General features: G+C 39.7%; 1 protein-coding gene across 2 annotated transcripts; it reads left to right on the top strand.

The window, feature by feature from the left end:
- The first annotated feature begins 7,431 nt into the window (after window positions 1–7,431).
- On the top strand, window positions 7,432–18,305 carry tob1b (transducer of ERBB2, 1b). 2 transcript variants are annotated; one of them, XM_086017323.1, is made up of 2 exons: window positions 7,432–7,814; window positions 16,163–18,305. In XM_086017323.1, exon 2 carries the CDS (start codon window positions 16,334–16,336, stop codon window positions 17,342–17,344), a length of 1,011 nt encoding a protein of 336 aa, XP_085873449.1. In that variant the 5' UTR covers window positions 7,432–7,814; window positions 16,163–16,333; the 3' UTR covers window positions 17,345–18,305. The 2 variants fall into 2 exon arrangements, with proteins under 2 accessions (XP_085873449.1, XP_085873448.1); XM_086017322.1 differs by lacking the exon at window positions 7,432–7,814 and adding an exon at window positions 14,233–14,460.
- The last annotated feature ends 2,436 nt before the right edge of the window (window positions 18,306–20,741 follow it).

Raw genomic sequence — 20,741 nt, 5'->3', positions numbered from 1 at the left:
CACATCTGCCCCTTGCATACACTTCTCTCGGAAGAATTCATTGTGATGACAACATAAAACGGGACATAAAGTATTCTAGAAAGTTGACTTTTTAATTACTTGTATACAAATCGTTGGGTATCTGTGTGTACTTGGTTAATCAAAAGACTATTTTGATATGTGCTTATTTCTAAAAAAAAATCTGCCCGCGAGCAAGTCGTAAATTTTGCAAACTGTGCCATCACAATTTGGCTAATTTACACATCTACACTTCCTCCTTGGTGAACGTCCTCCACCTTATAGACATGAAGTATTGTCTCCACGAGTGAAAATGCTTCTAATTCTTGTTCCTTGGGGTATGTTGAAGAAATCATATCACGGACACCTGGAAAATGCATGATGTCTCCTTAAAGCTAAGCTGCGTAATACAGTGCATGTACAATGAAGTGCATCTTGAAAACAAATAATGAACACTGGCTTACACTATAATAAAGATAACAAATGTGCAGTGTCTATTTGTATGAATGGTTATTGCAGTGTATAAAAATGTAAATTATTTTATAGTCTACAACTGTAGTGGGTGCCGGGTAGGAGTAGTTATTCCGTATTACAGCAGTTTTCCTATGTCACACTGAGCTAAGATGTCGGTACAAAAATAGAGTTTGTGTCCCATTAGGTAGAGGATATTTCGCAACAGCTTTGTGGGATTGGCGCAACTTGGCTGAACCGTGGTAAGAAGTGCAGTCGCCTTGTGTGGCTAATTGTGTTCCATTCATAAATGGTGGCGTAACAAAGAGACCCATGACGTTGGTTATGAATGGTGGGAGATATGAGGGCAGCTGACCCACTAAGGTAAAGCTCAAGATTCTAAGGAGGCTTATACAAACTGCGAACAACACCGTGAACAGAATGGCTGGTGAAATTGAGTCGCGCAAATATAATAGGTTCATTGCACAAATGATCAAAGCTGTTATCAAATATTTGACCATACGCCATCAAAATGAATTTAATTATGTTCGGTATAACAATTGGGAGAGTGTTTTCACCTTGGTCAACCTACAAAGTGCCTTCTTAGGGACGGTTTATACAAGACTACTTTTAAACTGACAACACCATTATGGTGTACGTGTGACGTGCTTCCGATCTCATCAAATAAGTTCACGGTTAACTTACTGAGCTAACAGAAAAACTTAAAGAGAAAGTCAACCCAAAGATATTTTTTTCAAAAATATATTCTATGCAGGCCCACTAGTTGAAACAAAGCATTCTGATAAATATTGAGTTTGTGGAGTAAGAGTTAATCCACCCGTTTTTAGGCATCACTGGGGGCGGCCATTTTGTCACTTCTGTCATGAAAAACTGCTCAGGGCTCAGGTAACGACTAATCATGGCTCAGCTTCAGAAAACAGGTGAGCCGTGATCGGTCCTTATCAGAGCCTTGAGCAACTGTGATGTCATTTTCAGTTGACAGAAGTGACAAACATTTTCTAGCTTCTAGGAGAACGAAGTTAATCGGAATTTAACTTGGTGATCACTGGCAGATCTGGTGCACGTAGTGCCGATTAAGATGAAAACAGTCGTGTGAAAATTGAAAACTTGTGCATTCATGCTTTTTTTTATTCATTATTCATGTTTGGTCACAATGTTTGTTGACCATGTGACCACGTGTTTGAGTTGGGATCACAAGATAGTTTTTTTTTGTTGTTGTTGTTGTTGTCTAGATTGAACATTTTATTAAATTCTTAAGTGCCATATATGTCTAAAAATAGAAAAATCACGGTTAACTCATTCACTGCCATTGACGAATTTACTTGTCTTTTCACAGCCCAACCATTCAATCCCAGGAATTTACTTATATTACTGCATATTTTTGGGAGGCTACCTGCTCACAGTAAAATAAAAAATTGTCCCAATTGAAACACGATTAATCTTTCGATACTAACTGAGCTTGTGTCTTGTGTGACAAATTTTGACTTGTTTCGACTGTATTTCCATCTATTTTCTATACTTTTGTCCTTATCTGGGTGATTTTTGAGCTGGAGCCTAGCCGACTTTGAGCGAGAGGCGGGCTGCATCCCGCGGTGCTTAATCGCAACTATCTTGAAAATCGTTTGGCAATTCAGCTCAAAATAAGTCTCAAAATGACCAAAACCAACAACGTAAGCAAACATGAATTTCCACTCACCACTCAAACAAATCGAATGTGACTGCGGTACATTGACTAGTCACCCTGACACTGTGTGATTACTGGGCTGAACTGCACTCAGTAGACATTCCAAGCCAAACAGCAATGTCACAATTAGACTCCTCCCCCTTTCTCTCCCCGGAGATTACAGCCATTGAGCTGCTGATCGGGCCGGGAAAACACTTTTTTATACACCGCGGCTCTTTTTTCCCCTGTCCTCAGGCTTTTTGGTTGTTGTTTTTTTGTCCATCCTATCACCTTTGCCTGTTTCTATCAAAGGACATTCATCAGCGAAATATGGCTCGACTTTCTCTTGTTACGCCAACAGCACTGTGTCAGCTCCGTGAACCAGAAAGCGCTGGCTAACCCCGCTGCTGGTGTTGGGTGGTACTGATGGAGAGCTTGCATGCACTCCATTCCGATTAATCTCGATAGTATTTCTTTTCCTGAGTGATTCACTGTGTCTAAATTTACGCCGCCATAAAGGCATAAAGTGGGTTCCGTGTTTGCGAAGAAACATGGTTACTGACTATTCTCCTTCGAATATTTGATATTTAATGCCAAGAAATGTTTTCGATACAGGTAGTTACTGTAATTATGACATTTCAAGATTACAAATGGTGCACACTGAACTAGTTTGTACAGTGGCATAAGAATCAAGATTATTATACTGTATATTAAAACTGAAAAAAACAGTTTTGTGAATAATATGATATGAAAATGCATTGAAATAAATGAAAGTTGCAAGTAGGTCAAAGTTTGTCGGCAGAAAGTCCGTTTAAATTGATAGGTGGCCCGGCCTATTGGTGATTACTATTTGTTTTGGCCAGACAAAAAGGCAGATAAACGGACAGCGGAAGTATACCCCGGCTGATAACGGACCGGGAAATTTTTGTAAAACGCCCAGCTCTGATAGTTTACTTTATTACACAATATTCAGTGACTTTTTGATTTTTAAAATCTTGCCATATATATATATATATATATATATATATATATATATATATATATATATATATATATATATATATATATATATATATATATATATATATATATATATATATATATATATATATACACACACACATACACACACATACACACACTAAAGCTTAAAAGAAAAACTAAATTAAAACAAAGCTTTTTGGAACAAATAACAACTAATAAAAATTAACAAACCTCTAAAAAGGTAAAGTAAAAAAGAAAAACTACCTGAATGAAAAAAGCAAAAGTCAAAAACGAAATAAAAACCAACTATAATGAAAAATCCGAAACTATTAGAACCCTGGTAACCCTGCACAAGAAGAGACGCCATGTCATCCTTACTTACTGTTTTTCATTTGATTGTTTTACATTTACGGCCTAGAAGTGTTTTTATTTCATTTATTTATTTTTTTTAAATTTATTTATTTTTTATTTTTTATTCAAACGTTTACTAGTTGAATTGCCATAGGTTAGTGATAGACTATGAGGTGTCCAGACATCGGTGCGAAAATCAGTTGCAAACAGAGGACACCCTGTATTGCGGCCGGATGATTTATTATCGGTGTGGTTTGTACGATTCTATATGTAAATGTGGGATCTTTTTTGCTCATCGAGTTGGCCATCTCTTTCCAGTCAACGCACAAAGTGAGTGCTTTGCCTCAGTCTCTTTCCAATCTCTTTGTTATAGTATGAGGAGTGAATTAGCAGCCGGCACTAAACATTGGCCACTCCACACATGACTGACCATGTCTTCAATGAATTCATCCTTCTCATCCTTTCTCACAGTCACCAGTTTAGATATCGCAGAAAGCAGCAAAACCGAGCTGTGCTCACTCCTGCCTCCACCTGCCATGTGTGTCTCTGACATTTGTCAGAAAAATAGCACTTAAGTGCTACTTTAACTGTGGGGAAAAAAAAGGAGGGGGTTGTGTGTAAGAATGGTTGCCATGGCTACATTGACATCATTTATGACACACAGCAGGATTGAAGGTTTTTCACAAGAGGGTCTGTTGGGAGTTCAAGTGAAATTACCATATTTTAAAGACTTTCTATGCAAATCTTCCTCATTATAGCATCTGATAAGGATGCATGTTGCCTTCATGTGACACAACAATGCTTGCTGTCATTTACAAATTTAGATTCCTACTACAGTGGATGGATTCCCTGCCACACATTTTCAGACCCTCTTTTACCCTAAAGTTTGAAAAAAAAAATGTAAAAAAATATTACTGGGATTGAATGGCTGGACTGTGAAAAGACTAATAAACTCGTCAATGGGAGTGAATGAGTTAACTGCCATCCCACTCTGTTTTTTTTTTTTACACAATTGATATCTGTTCTTACAGACAGTAATTCAATTCCACGCTTGTGACAACCTCTGCTATGTGTTATTTGTTTTTGACAGACAGCAGCATAGCAGCAGCCGAGCACAGTGTGGTCTCGTTGCATCTCATGCCTGGTGTTATGAAGCTTAATGCAACTCACTTCTGATTCATGACACAGCAAACGGCAAGATAAACATAATCCTCTTACATAAAACCAAAGAGCCCAATTGTATTTAAATGAGAAGAGCATAGTTTATCCCCTATTGTGCAACCTTCTATTCTCCTTGAGATGGTTGGATAGAAATCTGACTGGGGGTGAAAACACAGGAAGCCACCTCAAATATCAAATGGCTGGGAGCCAAGTTGCTTATTCCACATAGACACCGCTTCACCCCACTATGCAGATGAAGAACACTAAAGTAAATAACAAATCCAACGACATTTAAATGAAATTGCAGGAGTCCAGAGAGGAGGAGGAAGAATCAGGTTGAAAGTGTGCTGTGAAATATTCCGTAAACAATTCAAAACCTACAATAATGCAGTCAAACAGGCAAGAATTTCCCCTTTTTCAAAACTCATCACAGACAACAAAGACAAGCGCAAATTCCTTTTCTCCACCTTTGACCTTTTAACCAACACCAATTAAATAAAAGATCGACCTGACACCATCAAGGGCCCTCTGCAAAGACATTGCAAACCACTTCAGAAGGAAGATCAATGGTATCAAATCTAGTCTTTTATCTCACAGCGTAATTTTTAACACACCGGAATCATCACTTTTACTTGAGGAATCACTGGCCGAGTTCTGTCCTGGTTAATGCAAGAACAGTTGGTGGCGCTTTCTCCCAAGTAAACCCAACAACCTGCCTTTTAGATTGAATTCCCACACCGCTCTTAAAAACATTTTATGGCTTCTTTGAGCAACAGACACACGCGGACACACGGTCGGGGGTAGAAGGCAGTCTCCAAGTGTCCACTCCACTTTACATCGTCCACGATTGGAGATATTCTTTCAGTTCTTTTTAAATGAACTTTGCGTGCGCCGAACTCCATTATCTACATGACAGTTTCACTGCATTGAATTTAAAGGGAAAGAGGACATTTTATGAAACAGACTTCAAAACCTGTTTGGCCACTTTGGTACTGTTTTTAACTGGCTCTTCTCCTACTTCAGATCGAAGTTTCTTTGTAGGTATGGATACGTGTTCCTCAAGAACATTGAGTGGTGTGCCCCAAGGATCAATTTCGGGTCCAATATTTTTTTATCCTTATATGCTTCATTTTGGAGATGTCATCAGGTGACACGGCATGAGCTTTCACAGTTACACAGATGACACACATTGCCATGCATCCTAACGTAACAGGGACAATTGATACCCTTCTTAATTGTATTTTCGGCTATGTTCAGACTGCAGCTCAATTCTGATTGTTTTGCCCTTTGCCAAATCTAACTGATTTTTTCATGTAGTGTGAACAGAACAATTCAGATTTTTTCAATTTGACCTGGGCCTCTTTCGTATGTGAATATAAATCTGCTATGTATGCCACACACATCCGACCTACACGTCATCAAAAGCTCAGCTTTGGAAAACAGGTGAGCCGTGATTGGTCGTTACTCGAGCCCTGAGTAGTTGTGATATCATTTTCCGTCGCCAGAAGTGAGAAAATGGCCGCCCCCTGAGATGGCTAAAAAGGGGTTGATTTTGCTACTTAACTCATATTTCACAAATGCAATATTAATCAGAATGCTGTGTTTAGACTAGTGGCCTGGTTGCCAGTCAAACTCGGGATACATGTAGAAAAACAACCATTCACAAGCATGTTTTACAAAGAAAACCCACAAAAGTACGGGAAGAACATGTAAACTCCACACATGAAGGCTGGAGTTAAAGTTAAAGCCTAAACATGAAAAAGTGTGAAAAAGTGTGATGCAGACGTGCTAACCACTATCCTACCATATTGTCTGTTTGGCTGATGTATGAGAATATTCGTACTTTTAGAAGCAAAACTCGGCCTTGCATACATTAATAGCATTCCTCGCCCTGGTGTGAAAGGCAGCCCCCTGAGCTCGCCATCACGCTTGTAAACAACTTCAAGAGGAGGCAGCGTGTAATACCATTTTCTGCATGCAGCGCGCACACACTTATAAATGCTCCGATGTGCTGCGGCAAAGTGGCTCCATTTTTCGCAACTTTTAAATGATTTCCTTGTGCCAACGGTGGTGGTGATAAATCACTTTTTCAAACTCTGTCTGCTTACATCATCACAGCTGAGCGTGTCGGTGCCATCGCTGGTTTGAATTGAAGAAGGGAATAAAGCAGATGCCTGCGCGTGTGCGCATGAAGCAATACATTTCAGCGAGCAGTGTAATCTTGGATTGCTATCACAACCGGAGCTGCTATGAATGCTTATTGACCGCCGCAACCTCATAAGGCTGCAACAGAGCCAGAAAACGACTGCTCCACGGAGCATTACAGCAAAACTTCTCAAGAAGATGCATTGAATATTGTTTTTATGTATTTATTTTACAGAAGATGCCTGTCTCCAGCAGGTGTGTTCCAACTCTGTTTGGAAGCAAGCTAGTGCTAGTAGTACAAATCAAAATAAAGTTAATACTGAGAAGTGGAGATGGAAGGGTAAAATTACTTCTTTTTCTTTTTAACTATTCTCAACGGTCATAAAAGTGTGAGAAGTAGCCAAAACCAAAACAATAAAGCCTGTACTCACTCACCTTTTCCCTTCATGGATGCACTGACAAATGTACACAGTTCATTTTGCCAGTTCAAAAATGTGCACCACATATGTGATCTAAAAGTATACAACTCAATTAAAAAAGAAAATATGTATTTTTAAAACAGGAAGTAAAAAAAAAAACAACTGAGATAATGTCTTGTCCAGGTGTTCCTCGTTGTCTCGTCACTTTGCTTATATTCAGTTCCCTGCGTTCTTTCTGCCTTTGTTGGTTGTTTGCTGTCTTATGTCAATAGTCACATCCTCAATTTATGTCAAGTCAAGTCTTGCCCTCGTGTTTGTGGCTTTGAATCTTGCTTTGTGTGCTTTTGTTAATTGAGTGTTCTTGGTATTTCTATACTCAACGCGTTCCTTTTTTGAGTTTTGGAAAATAATTGTTTAAGAATCCTGTCCTGCCTTCCTGCTTCTCTGCAGGGTCATCATTGTTAGTAGAAATGTACAAAACAATCTCTATGGAACACAATGAAGTGGAGAAAATATGGCACAAGAGTGACCTTAACAAGAACTGGACAGCCTTCCAAAATGACTAAAAGACGGGCCGAAAACCGGCCAGAGAGGTTGCCAAGAGACCAACGGCAACATTTTTGGTAAGTAGCCTACTAGCTGTTTAGCACATGTGATAACAATCTCTCATCTTCTTTATTATGGGATAGGGTGGCAAGAAGCTCTTTCTGATTAAAAAAAAAAAAAAAAAACAATATCCAAGCCTGGCTCCATTTTGCACTTGGAAAAACTCCCAAATGCACGTGAGCAAATGTGTTATGTCGTTGAACAGACTGTTCATGAGTTCTGTCATTTCCAATTGTCTGCGAGGTCATGAAGGTAACCAAGTGTGATTTGTAATTGGATGAGGGAGTCCAGGCGCAGGGAGGAAGGAAGCAGAGCTCGAGGCAGAAGTAGAGCATATTTTGGAGAGATGTGGGCTGACGATCGCAGGGAACGCAGCACTAATTTGATGTTTTGGCACGTTTATGGCCGACAGTAATCATTTGTTTTCAAATAAAGAGTTTGTTGATTAGCTCATTCCTGGTTCCTTTTATCCAAGCTAAGGCGCTAAGTGGACAGTGGCCACTGTGGAGCACTGTGATCACAGAGCCCCGCCCCACTTTTGTGTGGACAATTATGTGTAGACTTGTATTTTTCCCTGAAAGTATGTGCAGAAAAAAGGGTAGTATAGGGGTCCATTTTTGTTCGCCAAGGTACAACTTTTTGTGATTTATCTTACAAGGTTTCAGTTGGTACAAATAAGCAGAGAAGGGAAAGGAAACATAATGCACTTTAAACGAACTGTAAACGGTTCTTGTTTGTGTATTTTTGGACTTTAAGGTCACTCTTCGGTTCCCTTGAAACATTGCAGCATGCAATGCCTGTCTTTTATCTTGATAAGGTACTAGAACCCCCCTAAGTTGAATCGCAGGACCCCTGAAATTTTAGAGATTTCTTTTTTTCCCCACTGTATGTCCTTTTTCAACAAGCTAGAAAAGTGTGTAACCATACAAGAGTTAGTTGAAACAGTATTTTAACGACAAAATATAGATCATGTTAGAATTTGGGGTATTTTTACTTGAGAAAAAAATGTTTATTGTTAATGTGCATGTAGAGGTGATGTATAAAAATGAGTAGTATTTCCCTAGAAATTAGTAGGATTACAATATTGTTTTTCTGAATTCAACCCATTCCCATTTTGTTGTGGCTCAAAAAGCTGAAGCTGTGATGAAAAACCTTGTTTGTTATAAAGAAAGTATCTGCTTGGTGTTTCGGGTGTAAATTTGAAAAAAGCCATGAAACCAATAAGTGGCACTCACTAGGAGAGGAAAGATTGAAGCCATATTTCAGAGACCGCTAGTAAGAGCACGGTATAATAAATCCATCTATGCCCTCAGTACTTGACAAACAAGCAAGACAAATGAATGCGGCTGTGTGACAGCTTTTATTATTGAGCGCGCTCACATGAGTTTTGTGTCCACTCTATTGGCTCGCCAACACAAAATTATCTTAACCATGAAAACACGCCAGGAGTCTTTCAAGGATATTACCATGGATGATTCCATTCCTGCTGGTAAACAAGCAGATACGCTCATATTCACACGAATTTCATATTTCTTTTTTTTTTTTCTTTTTTTAAATTTTTTATTTCAAGTCCAATGTCCGATTCAAAGCCGCCAACAACATGTGGAAGTTTGCATACAACAGTATCATGTGCAAGCTCCAAAGCCTCAAAGAGAGTGTTGTGAAGAGAGTATTGAAAAAAATTGTCCATGTAGACTGACTTCACTGAAAAATTTGCATGAGTCATGCTAAATCAGCTCACTTCATTAGCTGTGTTTACCTCAAACTCCCTGCCAGACGCTCTCCACAACAGAAGGAAACTTTCACCTTGCTCACCAGCCATTCTCTAGCGGGGAATAACAAATAAGTCATTGTTAGGCATGCTGTGGGACTATTATTCAACCTGCCTCTAGCCAAGACTAACACCCACATACTGGGTATAGAAAGTAGGAGAATGTGCAAAATGGTTTTGGACCTCCTCGTGGTATATCGCTCGCTGAATTGAAAAGTGGCCTTGGGATGCCAACGCAAATGGGAACATATTTTGAAAGCTAGTTTTAAAACAACTAAAGGAAATGTAGAGGCAGCAGGGTGGAGTGATAGCATGTCTGCCCCAGTGGTGGAGTTTGCATGTTTCCCCCCGGTGTTTTTGTGGCTTTTCACTGTTTCTTGTGTTTTCTGAATAAATGGTGCCAGTGGCGGTGATGAGGAAACATGTAATGATGAGTATTTTACAGGAGATGGCATCAACTGCTATAATGGATTTTTTTTTTTTTTTTAATTTCCATCCCTTTATTCAAAAAAATATTCCAATTCTTAAAGAGGAAGTCAACCCCAAAAAGTCTTGAAAACAATATGTTCTATGAGCCTCCACTAGTCAAAACATGGCATTCTCAAAATCCACACGTTTTTCGCCATCTCAGGGGGAGGCCATTTTGTCACACGTTACATTTACTACTTTTTTCTGGCAGATGATGCGCTTAAAAGTGAAGTCAACACAAATGTATTTTTTTTCGGAATATGTTCAATGCAGGCCAAATAGTCAAGACAAGGCGTTCTGATTAATATTGCGTTTGTGGAATTAAGCAGCAAAATGCACCCGCTTTTCGCCATCTAAGGGGGCGGCCATTTTGTCACTTTGGTCGACAGAAAATGACATCACAGTTGCTTAGGTAACGACCAATCACGGGACACCTGTTTTCTGAAGCTGAGCCCCGACTGGTCGTTACCTGAACCCTGAGCAACTGAATGGTAATTTATTTTTAAGGAGTTAAAAAGTTACCCTTTTTTGTATTCATTGTTTCCTATGTGATTTTTTTTTTTAAATATGATAAAAATTATATTTTTTATATATAAAAAAAATAATCATATTTAATAATAATAAACATAATAAACATATTTTTAACATTATAAACAAACTGCACTCCAAACAGCGTCTTGGAGAGGACATATATTCTGCATTTTTTTCATGATTCAGAACAGTTCGCACATGACATTTTTTGGTCAAAATAACCCAAAGACCAATAATTATAGTACAGTTTCATACATTTTCAGAACTTGGCAGATAAATGATTTACTTGATTTTGTTTGTTGTTTCATTTTACACATGCACCCTTGAGGTCCAACTTGTTGTATACTACCAGCTAAAACGTTATTTTTCATAATATGCCCCCATTTGAAAGGATCCAGTAATGGAAATTGAAGAGATTAATAGAAAAGGAACATTGTACCATTCTTAGCTGCCATACAAGTATAAAAAGTGAGTGGTGGTAAGATGAGGTCTCATTGTAATGTGTCACAGGTAACAAGAGAATATTTTGGGTGATTTTTAGAGATATTTGTCTTTTTGGCCATTGTCAAGCATTTCCTGAGGTATGAAGGTTGGGGAAAAAAAAAAAATCCCCTTTCTCAAGTGGCCTTGGTGTGTCTCCTAGGCCCCAATGATGTCATCCATCACATTAGTGGCTTCGTGGTTGGTGGGGGACTCGTCTCTCGTACCCTGCTGGGACTCCATCTGTAGAAAGAGTTCTTCTTGATGCTTGCAGCATCCTGTAGCCCCTGCAGCTCTGACCTGACTGCATGTAGCAATATAGCACCAAGCTAAATATCAAACATGTTTGCGTACAAAATACAATTTGTTTTCTTTTATGAGATCATGAATGATTTTGCAAGCAGAGAAATCAAATTGTCTTTGTATATCAAAGAGCTAATTTGCAGAGGTGGGGAAGTTTGCCAGTCCCTCATTTGTCATCTATCAGCAGCCTGGCTACCAGTCTGTCTTCCGTCAATCTGTCAGTTTTTCAGGCCGAACCAAACTGTAATCGTCTGCGGGTCAGTCCGTCATGTATTTTAACTGCGCTTCCGTCAGTAAATGTTAAATGTCCGCGAAACGGGCGTCCTGGACTGCAAGGTCTGTTCGGACAAGGTTAGTGATGATTACACAGATGGACAAAAATCCAATTCCGTCTGTGCTTAGCCCATCTTTTTTTTAAATTTACCGTCTATCGTCAGCAAAACGGGCGTACATCATTGATGGACAGATGGACCATTCAGACGGAATGCCCATCTCTGCAAATTTGGTCCACATAAATTAATCAAAGGCCATGATAATGAATGATTTACATTGGGTGTCCCAAAATATCTACCCAAAAATTTCAGTAACATGACCTATAGGTAAACACAATTAAACAGCCTGCATGTTGAAAAATACAGGATGATTAAATAAAATTTGGATTAAAAAACACAAATTATGCTTTTAGTCTCTCTATGTAATCAGACCAGATTAAAAAAAAAAGTGATATAAATTGAGGTATTCTATTTGTCTTATTACAAATAAATTTAAAGCGGAAGTCAACCCAAACATATTTTTTTCAAGAATATGTTCCCAGCAGGCCCACTTTTTGAAACACGGCATTCTGATTAATTAAATTAAGCAGCAAAATGCAGTAGTTTTGAGCCATCTCTGGCGGCGGCCATTTTGTCTTCTGTCGACTGAAAATGACATCACAAGGACAATTACGGCTGACCTGTTTTCTGAATCTGAGCTGTGATTGGTCGTTGTGAGCAGTTGTGATGTCATTTTCAGTCGACAGAAGACAAAATGGGTGGTGCATATGCAATGGTCTTGCATAGAACATATTCTTGAAAAAAATATATTTGCGTGGACTTCATCTTTAAAGTCAACTTATTTGAATGCAAATTCAAGTATTATTGTAATTTAAAAAATCAGTGTTGCATTTAACAGGATTCAAATCGGTGCTAATGTTGAGTTTTTGCTTGAGTAAATGCTAGCTAGCTTCTATGCTAACTTGTCAAGAACAAACTTAGCGAGATAATAATAGTAATAATCATAATAATAATAATAATAATGACTTTAAAAAAGACTATTTGATAACATGTAACAGGGTTATATTCGTATCAGTGACACCCCATTGCAGGGCTGAAAACATTATGGGGAAAAATGAAAAATAAAGAACCATGAGGTCCGTCCATGGTCTCAACAATTAGCTTGATGGAATTCCTGCTGAGTCATGTAGCTCAGGGCTGTGCGTATGTTGAGAGACAACTTCAGGACCTATTATTCAAAATATGCCTGGGATCAAATGAAATGATTTAACAATACAATGAAGATATCGGTTAAATCCGACCAAAAAAGCTGATGTAAAAGTGATTTTTATCTGTTATATTTGATTTGTAAATTGGTCACCATGAAGGCGTGACAAGAGAAAAGTCATTTTAGGGAATGCTTATTGCTATTACATAATATTTAAGAATCACATTTACTACAGCTAAGCTATCACATCTTTTGTATTATCTTTTGTCTCATGATGGCGAGTGAATATTTTGTATTTTATTGTGGGGCTAGGAGAAAAAAAGTCCTCAAATTCTAGCATGATCCATGTATTTTAGATGATGAATAGAAGCCTTTTGGTAATATTTGTCAATGAGCATACAATTTGATTTCCAAGCTTATGTCACACGTCCTCTCCAAATGCCTGTCTAGCCTCTATCACAGTGCTACCCTGCCCCCGGCCTACAAGATTCATGTGGCATTGTATTTATTGTGCAAACACAGGAGTGCGGGAGCCCATGTTAGGTAAGAACAGGCTGTGGCGTCAAGCACCCGAGGCCTGACAGGGGAGAACTTAAGCCCTGCTGCACTGTTCAGCTGCTGTGAAAAAGTAGCCAGCACACAGGCACCACAATGCTGCCAAGAATCATCGGACAAGTATCCATTTAAAAAAAAAAATGTTTGCAATCTACAGATCATTATGAAAATCTTTTTCATAAACAGCAAGTGCAGAGTCCCATCTGTTTCATTTAACTTTGCATGCGGGAGCTGCAAAACAAGGTCGTCAGTTTTGATGTGTGGCTACTGTTGGTTCTTGGAACATCAAAATGTAATTTTTGTGTAGCAAGAACCAACTTGCACAGGTTTGTGTGTGTGTGTTCCTCACCCACAATGAAAGGCCGTCTTTGAAAATTTGTTTTGCTTTAAAGTGTTATGTTTGATGTGAAACTATAATACAGTCATGACAGGTGAGGTTATTCACAATAGAATCTCCTAAGGTGTGATCACGGTAAACTGCTTTATTTTAAAAGGGCTTGATGTCGTATTAAAGACATAATCACACATGACAGTTCAACTTTACAATTTAATCACGTTGGTATACAATATCCTATTTGTTTATTTATGTTTTGGTCGATATCAAGCTACTGAATGACTCAAAACAAAGAAAAAAAAATAGTTCACAGCCCATCGAATGGCGAATCACTGCCGTAAATAGAACCCCCGCATTGATTGATCAAAACATTATCCAATCGGAAGCCGGTGTTTGGTGCTTTGCTGATGACGTAATACTCGTAGCCAATGGAATCACTCTGCTGGGTGTCGACCTCTGTGAGCCGCATCGCCACCTCCTCCGTGTCCGTGGCGGAAGGATACTATATAAACAAGTCGCCATCAGTCTTTAAAGGGCAGAGTTGTAAAATACTCCCAGGCTGCTGGGGAGTCCTCACATTAGGTTTTGGGGATCGGAATCAAGCTATCAAACCCCCTCACAGAAGGAAACTCGCCTGGAAACTTCGAGACACGAAGTCGATATCAGAACGCGCACTTTCCAAGTCTACAATACTCCAAGCGGAAGCCTGTTATTGCAAGAAGGACGTTCTGTAATTTTCCATGTAAGTATAGCTTAAGTAAATCACCGCGGTGTTGGAATCGGGTCATTAAGAATCTGAACTTGATATTTTCCTCTGCTCCCTTGCATTTTTAATTGGTGGCACCGCGCTACTAAATGTTAGTCACGTAGCATTTGTCGAATATTCACTAAGCTAAAAGCTACGTTGCTATCTGCGAGGCAGGCATCCGATGAACGTGACTGTACCTCATTTGACGTTTATGTTTTTATTTGCGTCCATTTCTTAAACTTTAATCGCATGCTCTGTAAACACGACGAACTGACAATGACAACGAAGCTGGCTGAGCTACAGTATCTGCTCACGGTAGATAAAAAAAAAAAAAAAAAAAAAAAAAGCTATGCTACACAGGCGTTCACACCCCTCACGGCAAGTTGTCAAGCTAATGGTAGTTATGCTAATTTTCGACGTTGTCATGGATGGCGAAAATGTCTAAAAATGTCCTCCAGTATGCTACAAGATTCGCGTAGAGCCAATAGATTATGTAACTGCAGCATTCACACTTGTGTCTTGTTATAGCTCGGTGGATGCGAGCCAGCGTCATAGAAATAAGGATCCACCCCGAAGACTTCTCGCTCGGCGTTTAGTCCGAACATGTCTTCAACATCCGCGTGATTATTACACACTTTCCGTCTGCCCACAGAGGTCACAAACGCTTGCTTTTAGTCTGTCACACAAGGCCAATGAGGAACACACTGCTGACACCGTTAGTGACTCAATGGCTTATTTATAGCGGGGCTGATCAAGTCCAATCGAGAGATTCAGCCTTTGCAACTGACTGTTGCGTATTCAAGACTAGGTGCAGCTCCCCCCACTATAGCTAATTTTGTATTGATTCATTGTACCATCACCAACAACAATAATGATGGGGGAGCGATTTCCATGCTTTTTGGTGTCACCTATTTGTCACAGTTGTCCTATGATTGACTGGTGATCAGTCTACGGTGTAGTTCGCCTTAGGCCTGAAGTCAGCTGGGATAGGCTCCAGCTCCTCGTGACCCCGACCGAACATGATAAGAAAACAGATGGATTGTGTTTGTCATAGTAAGAGTAACTGAACTAACACAAAATGGATGCATCAAACCAAACTGGACAAATTTTTTCAATTTCAGGCATGATCCTTGAGAGCTTTTCGCTCTAATAGACATGGTCACCAAATCTTGTGTTAATCTGTGAAATTGATTCTCATTTTATTTATATTCCAACTGCCCAGATTCTATGACCTGCCCACATTAAATGTAAGCAAGCAACTTTGCAATAACATGCATGCTTTTACATCAGGATAGACTTTATAGCAAATGTTTGTGGACATGTCCTTTTTTTTTATAGCGCTTGTCATCAATAGGGTTATGCTGGGTAATTGGAGCCTGTCTCATTTCCCACGGGGTGAGAGGCAGAGTACACCCTAGACTGGTCACTAGCGTATACACATGCAATTCTATGGACGGTGGATCTGTGTATAAAAAAAAGTGTATAGAAGGCTTGAAACTATACATTTGTAATCATTTTAATGCTGTAACATGTTTGCGAAAGGCCTAGCTAAATCTCGTCATATTTTAACCTGCCCTGTAAAATGGAGTACGGAATGTTAATAGTATAAGTTGTGAGAATGAATGCCAACAAACATTCTCAGTTCAACAAATTGAAATAATGCCGAGGTACTAAAATGAATTGTCTTGCCTTTCAGGTTCCAGAACCTCGCAACGTTTCAGGAAGGATATTCGTTTGATCCACAAGAACTCAATCTGTCTGCGTTTCCATCACACCGGTCACTGCTGCCTTCAAGATTTTTTTTTTTTCGGCGCCGTGGGGGGAAACAAACGAGCGAGACGAAAATCTCATCGCCACTGAAGCAGCTATGCAGCTTGAAATTCAAGTAGCACTCAACTTTATTATTTCCTATTTATACAACAAACTCCCCCGACGACGTGTGAATATCTTCGGCGAGGAGCTGGAGAGCCTGCTGAGGAAAAAGTATGAAGGCCACTGGTATCCGGATAAGCCATACAAAGGTTCGGGGTTCCGGTGCATCCACGTAGGGGAGAAGGTGGACCCCGTTGTGGAGCAGGCGGCTAAAGAGAGCGGGCTGGCCATCGAAGATGTTCGCAATAACCTCCCTCAGGACCTTAGCGTGTGGATTGACCCGTTCGAGGTCTCCTACCAGATCGGCGAGAAGGGAGCGGTGAAGGTGCTGTATGTGGATGATAACGGCGAGAACGGCTCCGAGCTGGACAAGGAGATCAAGAACAGCTTTAACCCCGAGGCACAGGTCTTTATGCCAATCACCGAACCCGTCGGGGCGTCGTCGGAGTCCAGCTCGCCGTCGCCACCTTTCGGCCAGTCGGCCGCCGTCAGCCCCTCCTTCGTGCCGCGTTCGGCCCAGCCGCTGACCTTCACCACGGCCACCTTCGCCGCCACTAAGTTCGGCTCCACCAAGATGAAAAGCGGCGGCCGCGGCAACAACGGCGGCGGTAGCGGCAAGGCGGCGCGCTCGTCGCCCATCGGCAACTTGGGTCTGAATGTCAACAACCTGCTGAAGCAGAAAGCCATCTCCACCTCCATGCACTCGCTGTACGGGCTGGGCCTCAGTCAGCAGCAGCAGCAGCAGCAGCAGCAGCAGAAGGCCTCCGCTCTGTCCCCCAACGCCAAGGAGTTTGTGTTCCCCAGTCTCCAGGGTCAGGCCAGCCCCGGGCCAGCGTTTCCCGCCGAGGCCTCCCTGGGGCTCGGACCCGTGCCGTACAACAATGCCTTTGACGTGTTCGCAGCCTACGGGAGCCTCAACGACAAGACCCTGGTGGATGGGCTCAACTTCAGTCTGAGTACCATGCAGTATTCTAACCAGCAATTCCAGCCTGTCATGGCTAACTAAAAGGCACCATGCAGACGGTTATTTATGAATGAAGGTGGTTCGGAAGAGAGAGGAAAAACAAAGCGCACACTTTAGAAACTGGACTGATAGCAACTGGTCCGTCAAGCGCATGTGCCCAAGGGTGTGTTTACTGGAAGCCCTTGAGTTTGTGTCTACTCAGAAAAGCTTGTTGTACAAACACATCCAAGCTTGGTTACTTCATCATGCGTCATTGTTTTTCTTTTTCCCTTTTTGCCAACCAAGCACAATATTCTTTCTTTTTTACCATGTTGAGGAAAATACTCCCAAAATGCTGAAAACAAAACACAAGCTTCGAGTTTTGGCCTCTTACAGTATTTTGCAGTTGGTAAGACGAGGCTGATTTTTATGAATTGGCACTAAGTGGGGTTACTTGGTCTTTTTCTAATTGTATAATTTAATTTAGTACAAAGTTTGTAAGATATCAGAGTATATATTGTTTCTATAACATGGTGTTGCATTTCTATCTTTTTACTACTCCAGTGATCTGTGATGGCTGCAGCAGCTTTTGCTTTATTTTTCTTTTTTAAAACAATTGTTAAAGAAGTCCATCTTTAAAAGAAAAAAAAAAATACACCAGATATTCAAAAGATTGTGTACAGAGTATTCCTTTCGTGGTGGAACTCAAGTGTAGGAATATTTGCTATTTCTGAAAGATGAATTGTATTTTCTGTTAAGGGGTTCAAGATTTTGCTAACTATGGACAACAAATGTAATCGTATGGATATTAATTTTGTACCTACATTGTGCAATACTTGATGAAAAAAAATACGGTATAACAAAGTATTTTGAGTCAGTGTCTTACATGTCGAGGGACTGAAATAGTTTATATTGTTAAGTTTGTATTAAATGCTTAAAAAATATATGCTTGTCTTTATTTTTTTTAATTTCATATTTGCACCCTGGTCTTTTTAATAAAATAAACTACAGTTGGAAGATCTTGTTGAACGTGAACTCATTGTCTTCGCTTGCTCAAAGCGGCAGTCTGTTGTGATTTATTTAGCCGTTAGCACACCTAGCAGTTTAGCAAGCTAATAATAGCGGGATGTGTAGTCACGTGATTGTGTCATAGGGGCGCCCTGAGACCACAATGCTGATGTCGTGTAAACATGGATTGTGCACGCCAAGGTCATTGCCAGTAATTATATGATGGAAGGCTGTTGGAAGGAAATCGGCACGGTGAACGTGCTATGAGGTTTAGATGTTTATAACGTCTTCGGCCCTTAAAGAGATAATCACTGCTTCAGGCCCAGTCGCCGCGTCGCTTGTTCACTTTGTCGTGGCTCCTTCATACACAGCATGGTAACACATCAAATAAGTTACTCAAAAGCATTACTTTTATTGGGGCATTATGAACAAGAAAACGGTTACTTTTACCGTTGTTAGACTTGCTGTTAGGGAAGATGGCTTTTTTTCTATTATAAACCAAGCGTATAATTACTTTTTGCAATTCGAGCAAAAAGCATCGCAGAGGTTAGCTATACTGTATAACCCACATGTATATGAGCCATTCTACCGAATTGGTTGAAATTGCAGTCCCACAATGAAAACCAAATTTTGAAAAACAGTGAAGTGTTCAGACCTTGCATATTTAGCAACATATGATCTATTTTACCACAAGGCATTAATTGAGATACTGTTCAACTGAATGTATAAAGTCATTTTTTATATGTCACTTCCTATTGGGAGGTGGCTGTCCCAATCTCTAACTCCTAAATTTCAATTCATGAAAAAAAAAAGTATAATTTTGCCTATTTAAAAAATACTTTATTTTAATAGAACATTTGGTTGCTTTTAAATGTATGGTGAAAGATTTACATTGATTTTGTAGATTTTTTTTCAAATGAGAAATTTTTATGTAAAAAAAAAAAAAACCTGTCCCAACTTTTCACGTCACTACAGAAACGCAAAGAGTATTTGTCTGTAGGCAGGGCTTGGTTTTAGCCACATCCCCAGAAATTTCACCAGTAAGAGACATTACCTTCATGTTCATCACATGGCGAGTAATTAGTTGGCAGCATTATTAAGTTATGTGCCCTCCAAAGTCTCAAAATCAACATGTGGTTTTAAGGACCGTCACTACCGAACACCTCATTTCGGCAATAAAATGAGCACTTTTGATTTTAATGCTAAATGCACTGTTTTCTATCTCTGTACACATGCTCAAAACTGTCTGTGGTAGCCACGTTGTGCCTTGCATTGTTGAGTATTGTCAACAACTATCATAAAACGTCACTACCGAAACGTTTCGGTAGTGACATAATGGTTTCAGTAGTGACAATATGATGTTTATTTTTGAATAAAGTAAGTTTTAAATAATATAATACATAGCTACATATGTCATGCATAGATCCTTCTGATTTTAACAATATTCTATTCCATATTTTATCAAGATTTGAAGTGAAAAATGAACCCGAACCGGTCACTACCGAAACATACAAATAGGTTTCGGTTGTGACATAATGGTTTCCGTAGTGACAATATGCTGTTTATTTTTGAATAAAGTAAGTTTTAAATCGTATAATACATAGATACATATGTCATACATAGATTTTAACAATATTTTATTTCATATTTTTTCTTAATTTGAAGGGAAAAATGCCAAAAAGCCTAGCAGAGAGAGAGTACAGGCGAAGGGTTACAATGACCCAGTGAAATCCAAAGAATATTTAATAAGGGAAAGAGAAAGAAATAAGAGATGGAAGGAAAGCTGAAGTCTACCAATGAATTATCCAGCAGAGAGCAAAGGAAAGTCAGAAGAGCATGAAGCAAAAGACAAGACCACCGAATGCCTCTCAAAAAACAGAGAGAAAGGGAACATACATACAGGGAAATGTACGTTACAAAAATGTTTGTCATTCCAATTAAATTTTCCTTTGGAAGGCGAAACCACAGTTTTTCAATGATGAAGAGCCCTATGATGGACAGGTGACCGGTCCAGCGTGTACCCTGCTTTTGCCCTAAGTCAGCTGCGATCAACTCCAACCCCCTGCGACCCTGAGTACAGCACAAAGCAGTAGAAAATGGAAAAAATAATGTTTCATTAGTTATAATACACGTTAAAACTTAAAATATAGAAAAACTAGTTAAGTGATTACAATCCTACCCTCACACAAAGTATTACTGCAAAAGCAAGCAACAATATGGTCACTACTGAAATGTTGCAGTCACTACCGAAATGTGTGACTGCAAATGTGTGTGTATTTAGGTGCGTGTGTATGTTTTGTCATGGTCTGTTCTTGTTATGGTCATTTTTTTGTTTCTGTTGTTCCCGGTTGCTCCAGTAGGGGCAGTAGGTGGATCCCCTGCAGCGCACCTGTTCGTAATCTTAATCAATGGACTATTTAAGGACTGCCAAGAAGACAACTCCTTGTCGGAT

This window comes from Filicampus tigris, chromosome 19 (genome assembly GCF_054856515.1).
Source record: "Filicampus tigris isolate MCC_2025a chromosome 19, RoL_Ftig_1.0, whole genome shotgun sequence".
NCBI classification, from domain to species: Eukaryota; Metazoa; Chordata; class Actinopteri; order Syngnathiformes; family Syngnathidae; genus Filicampus; species Filicampus tigris.
Note: the sequence above shows the minus strand (reverse complement) of the source record. Positions and strands in the feature narration are given on the sequence as shown.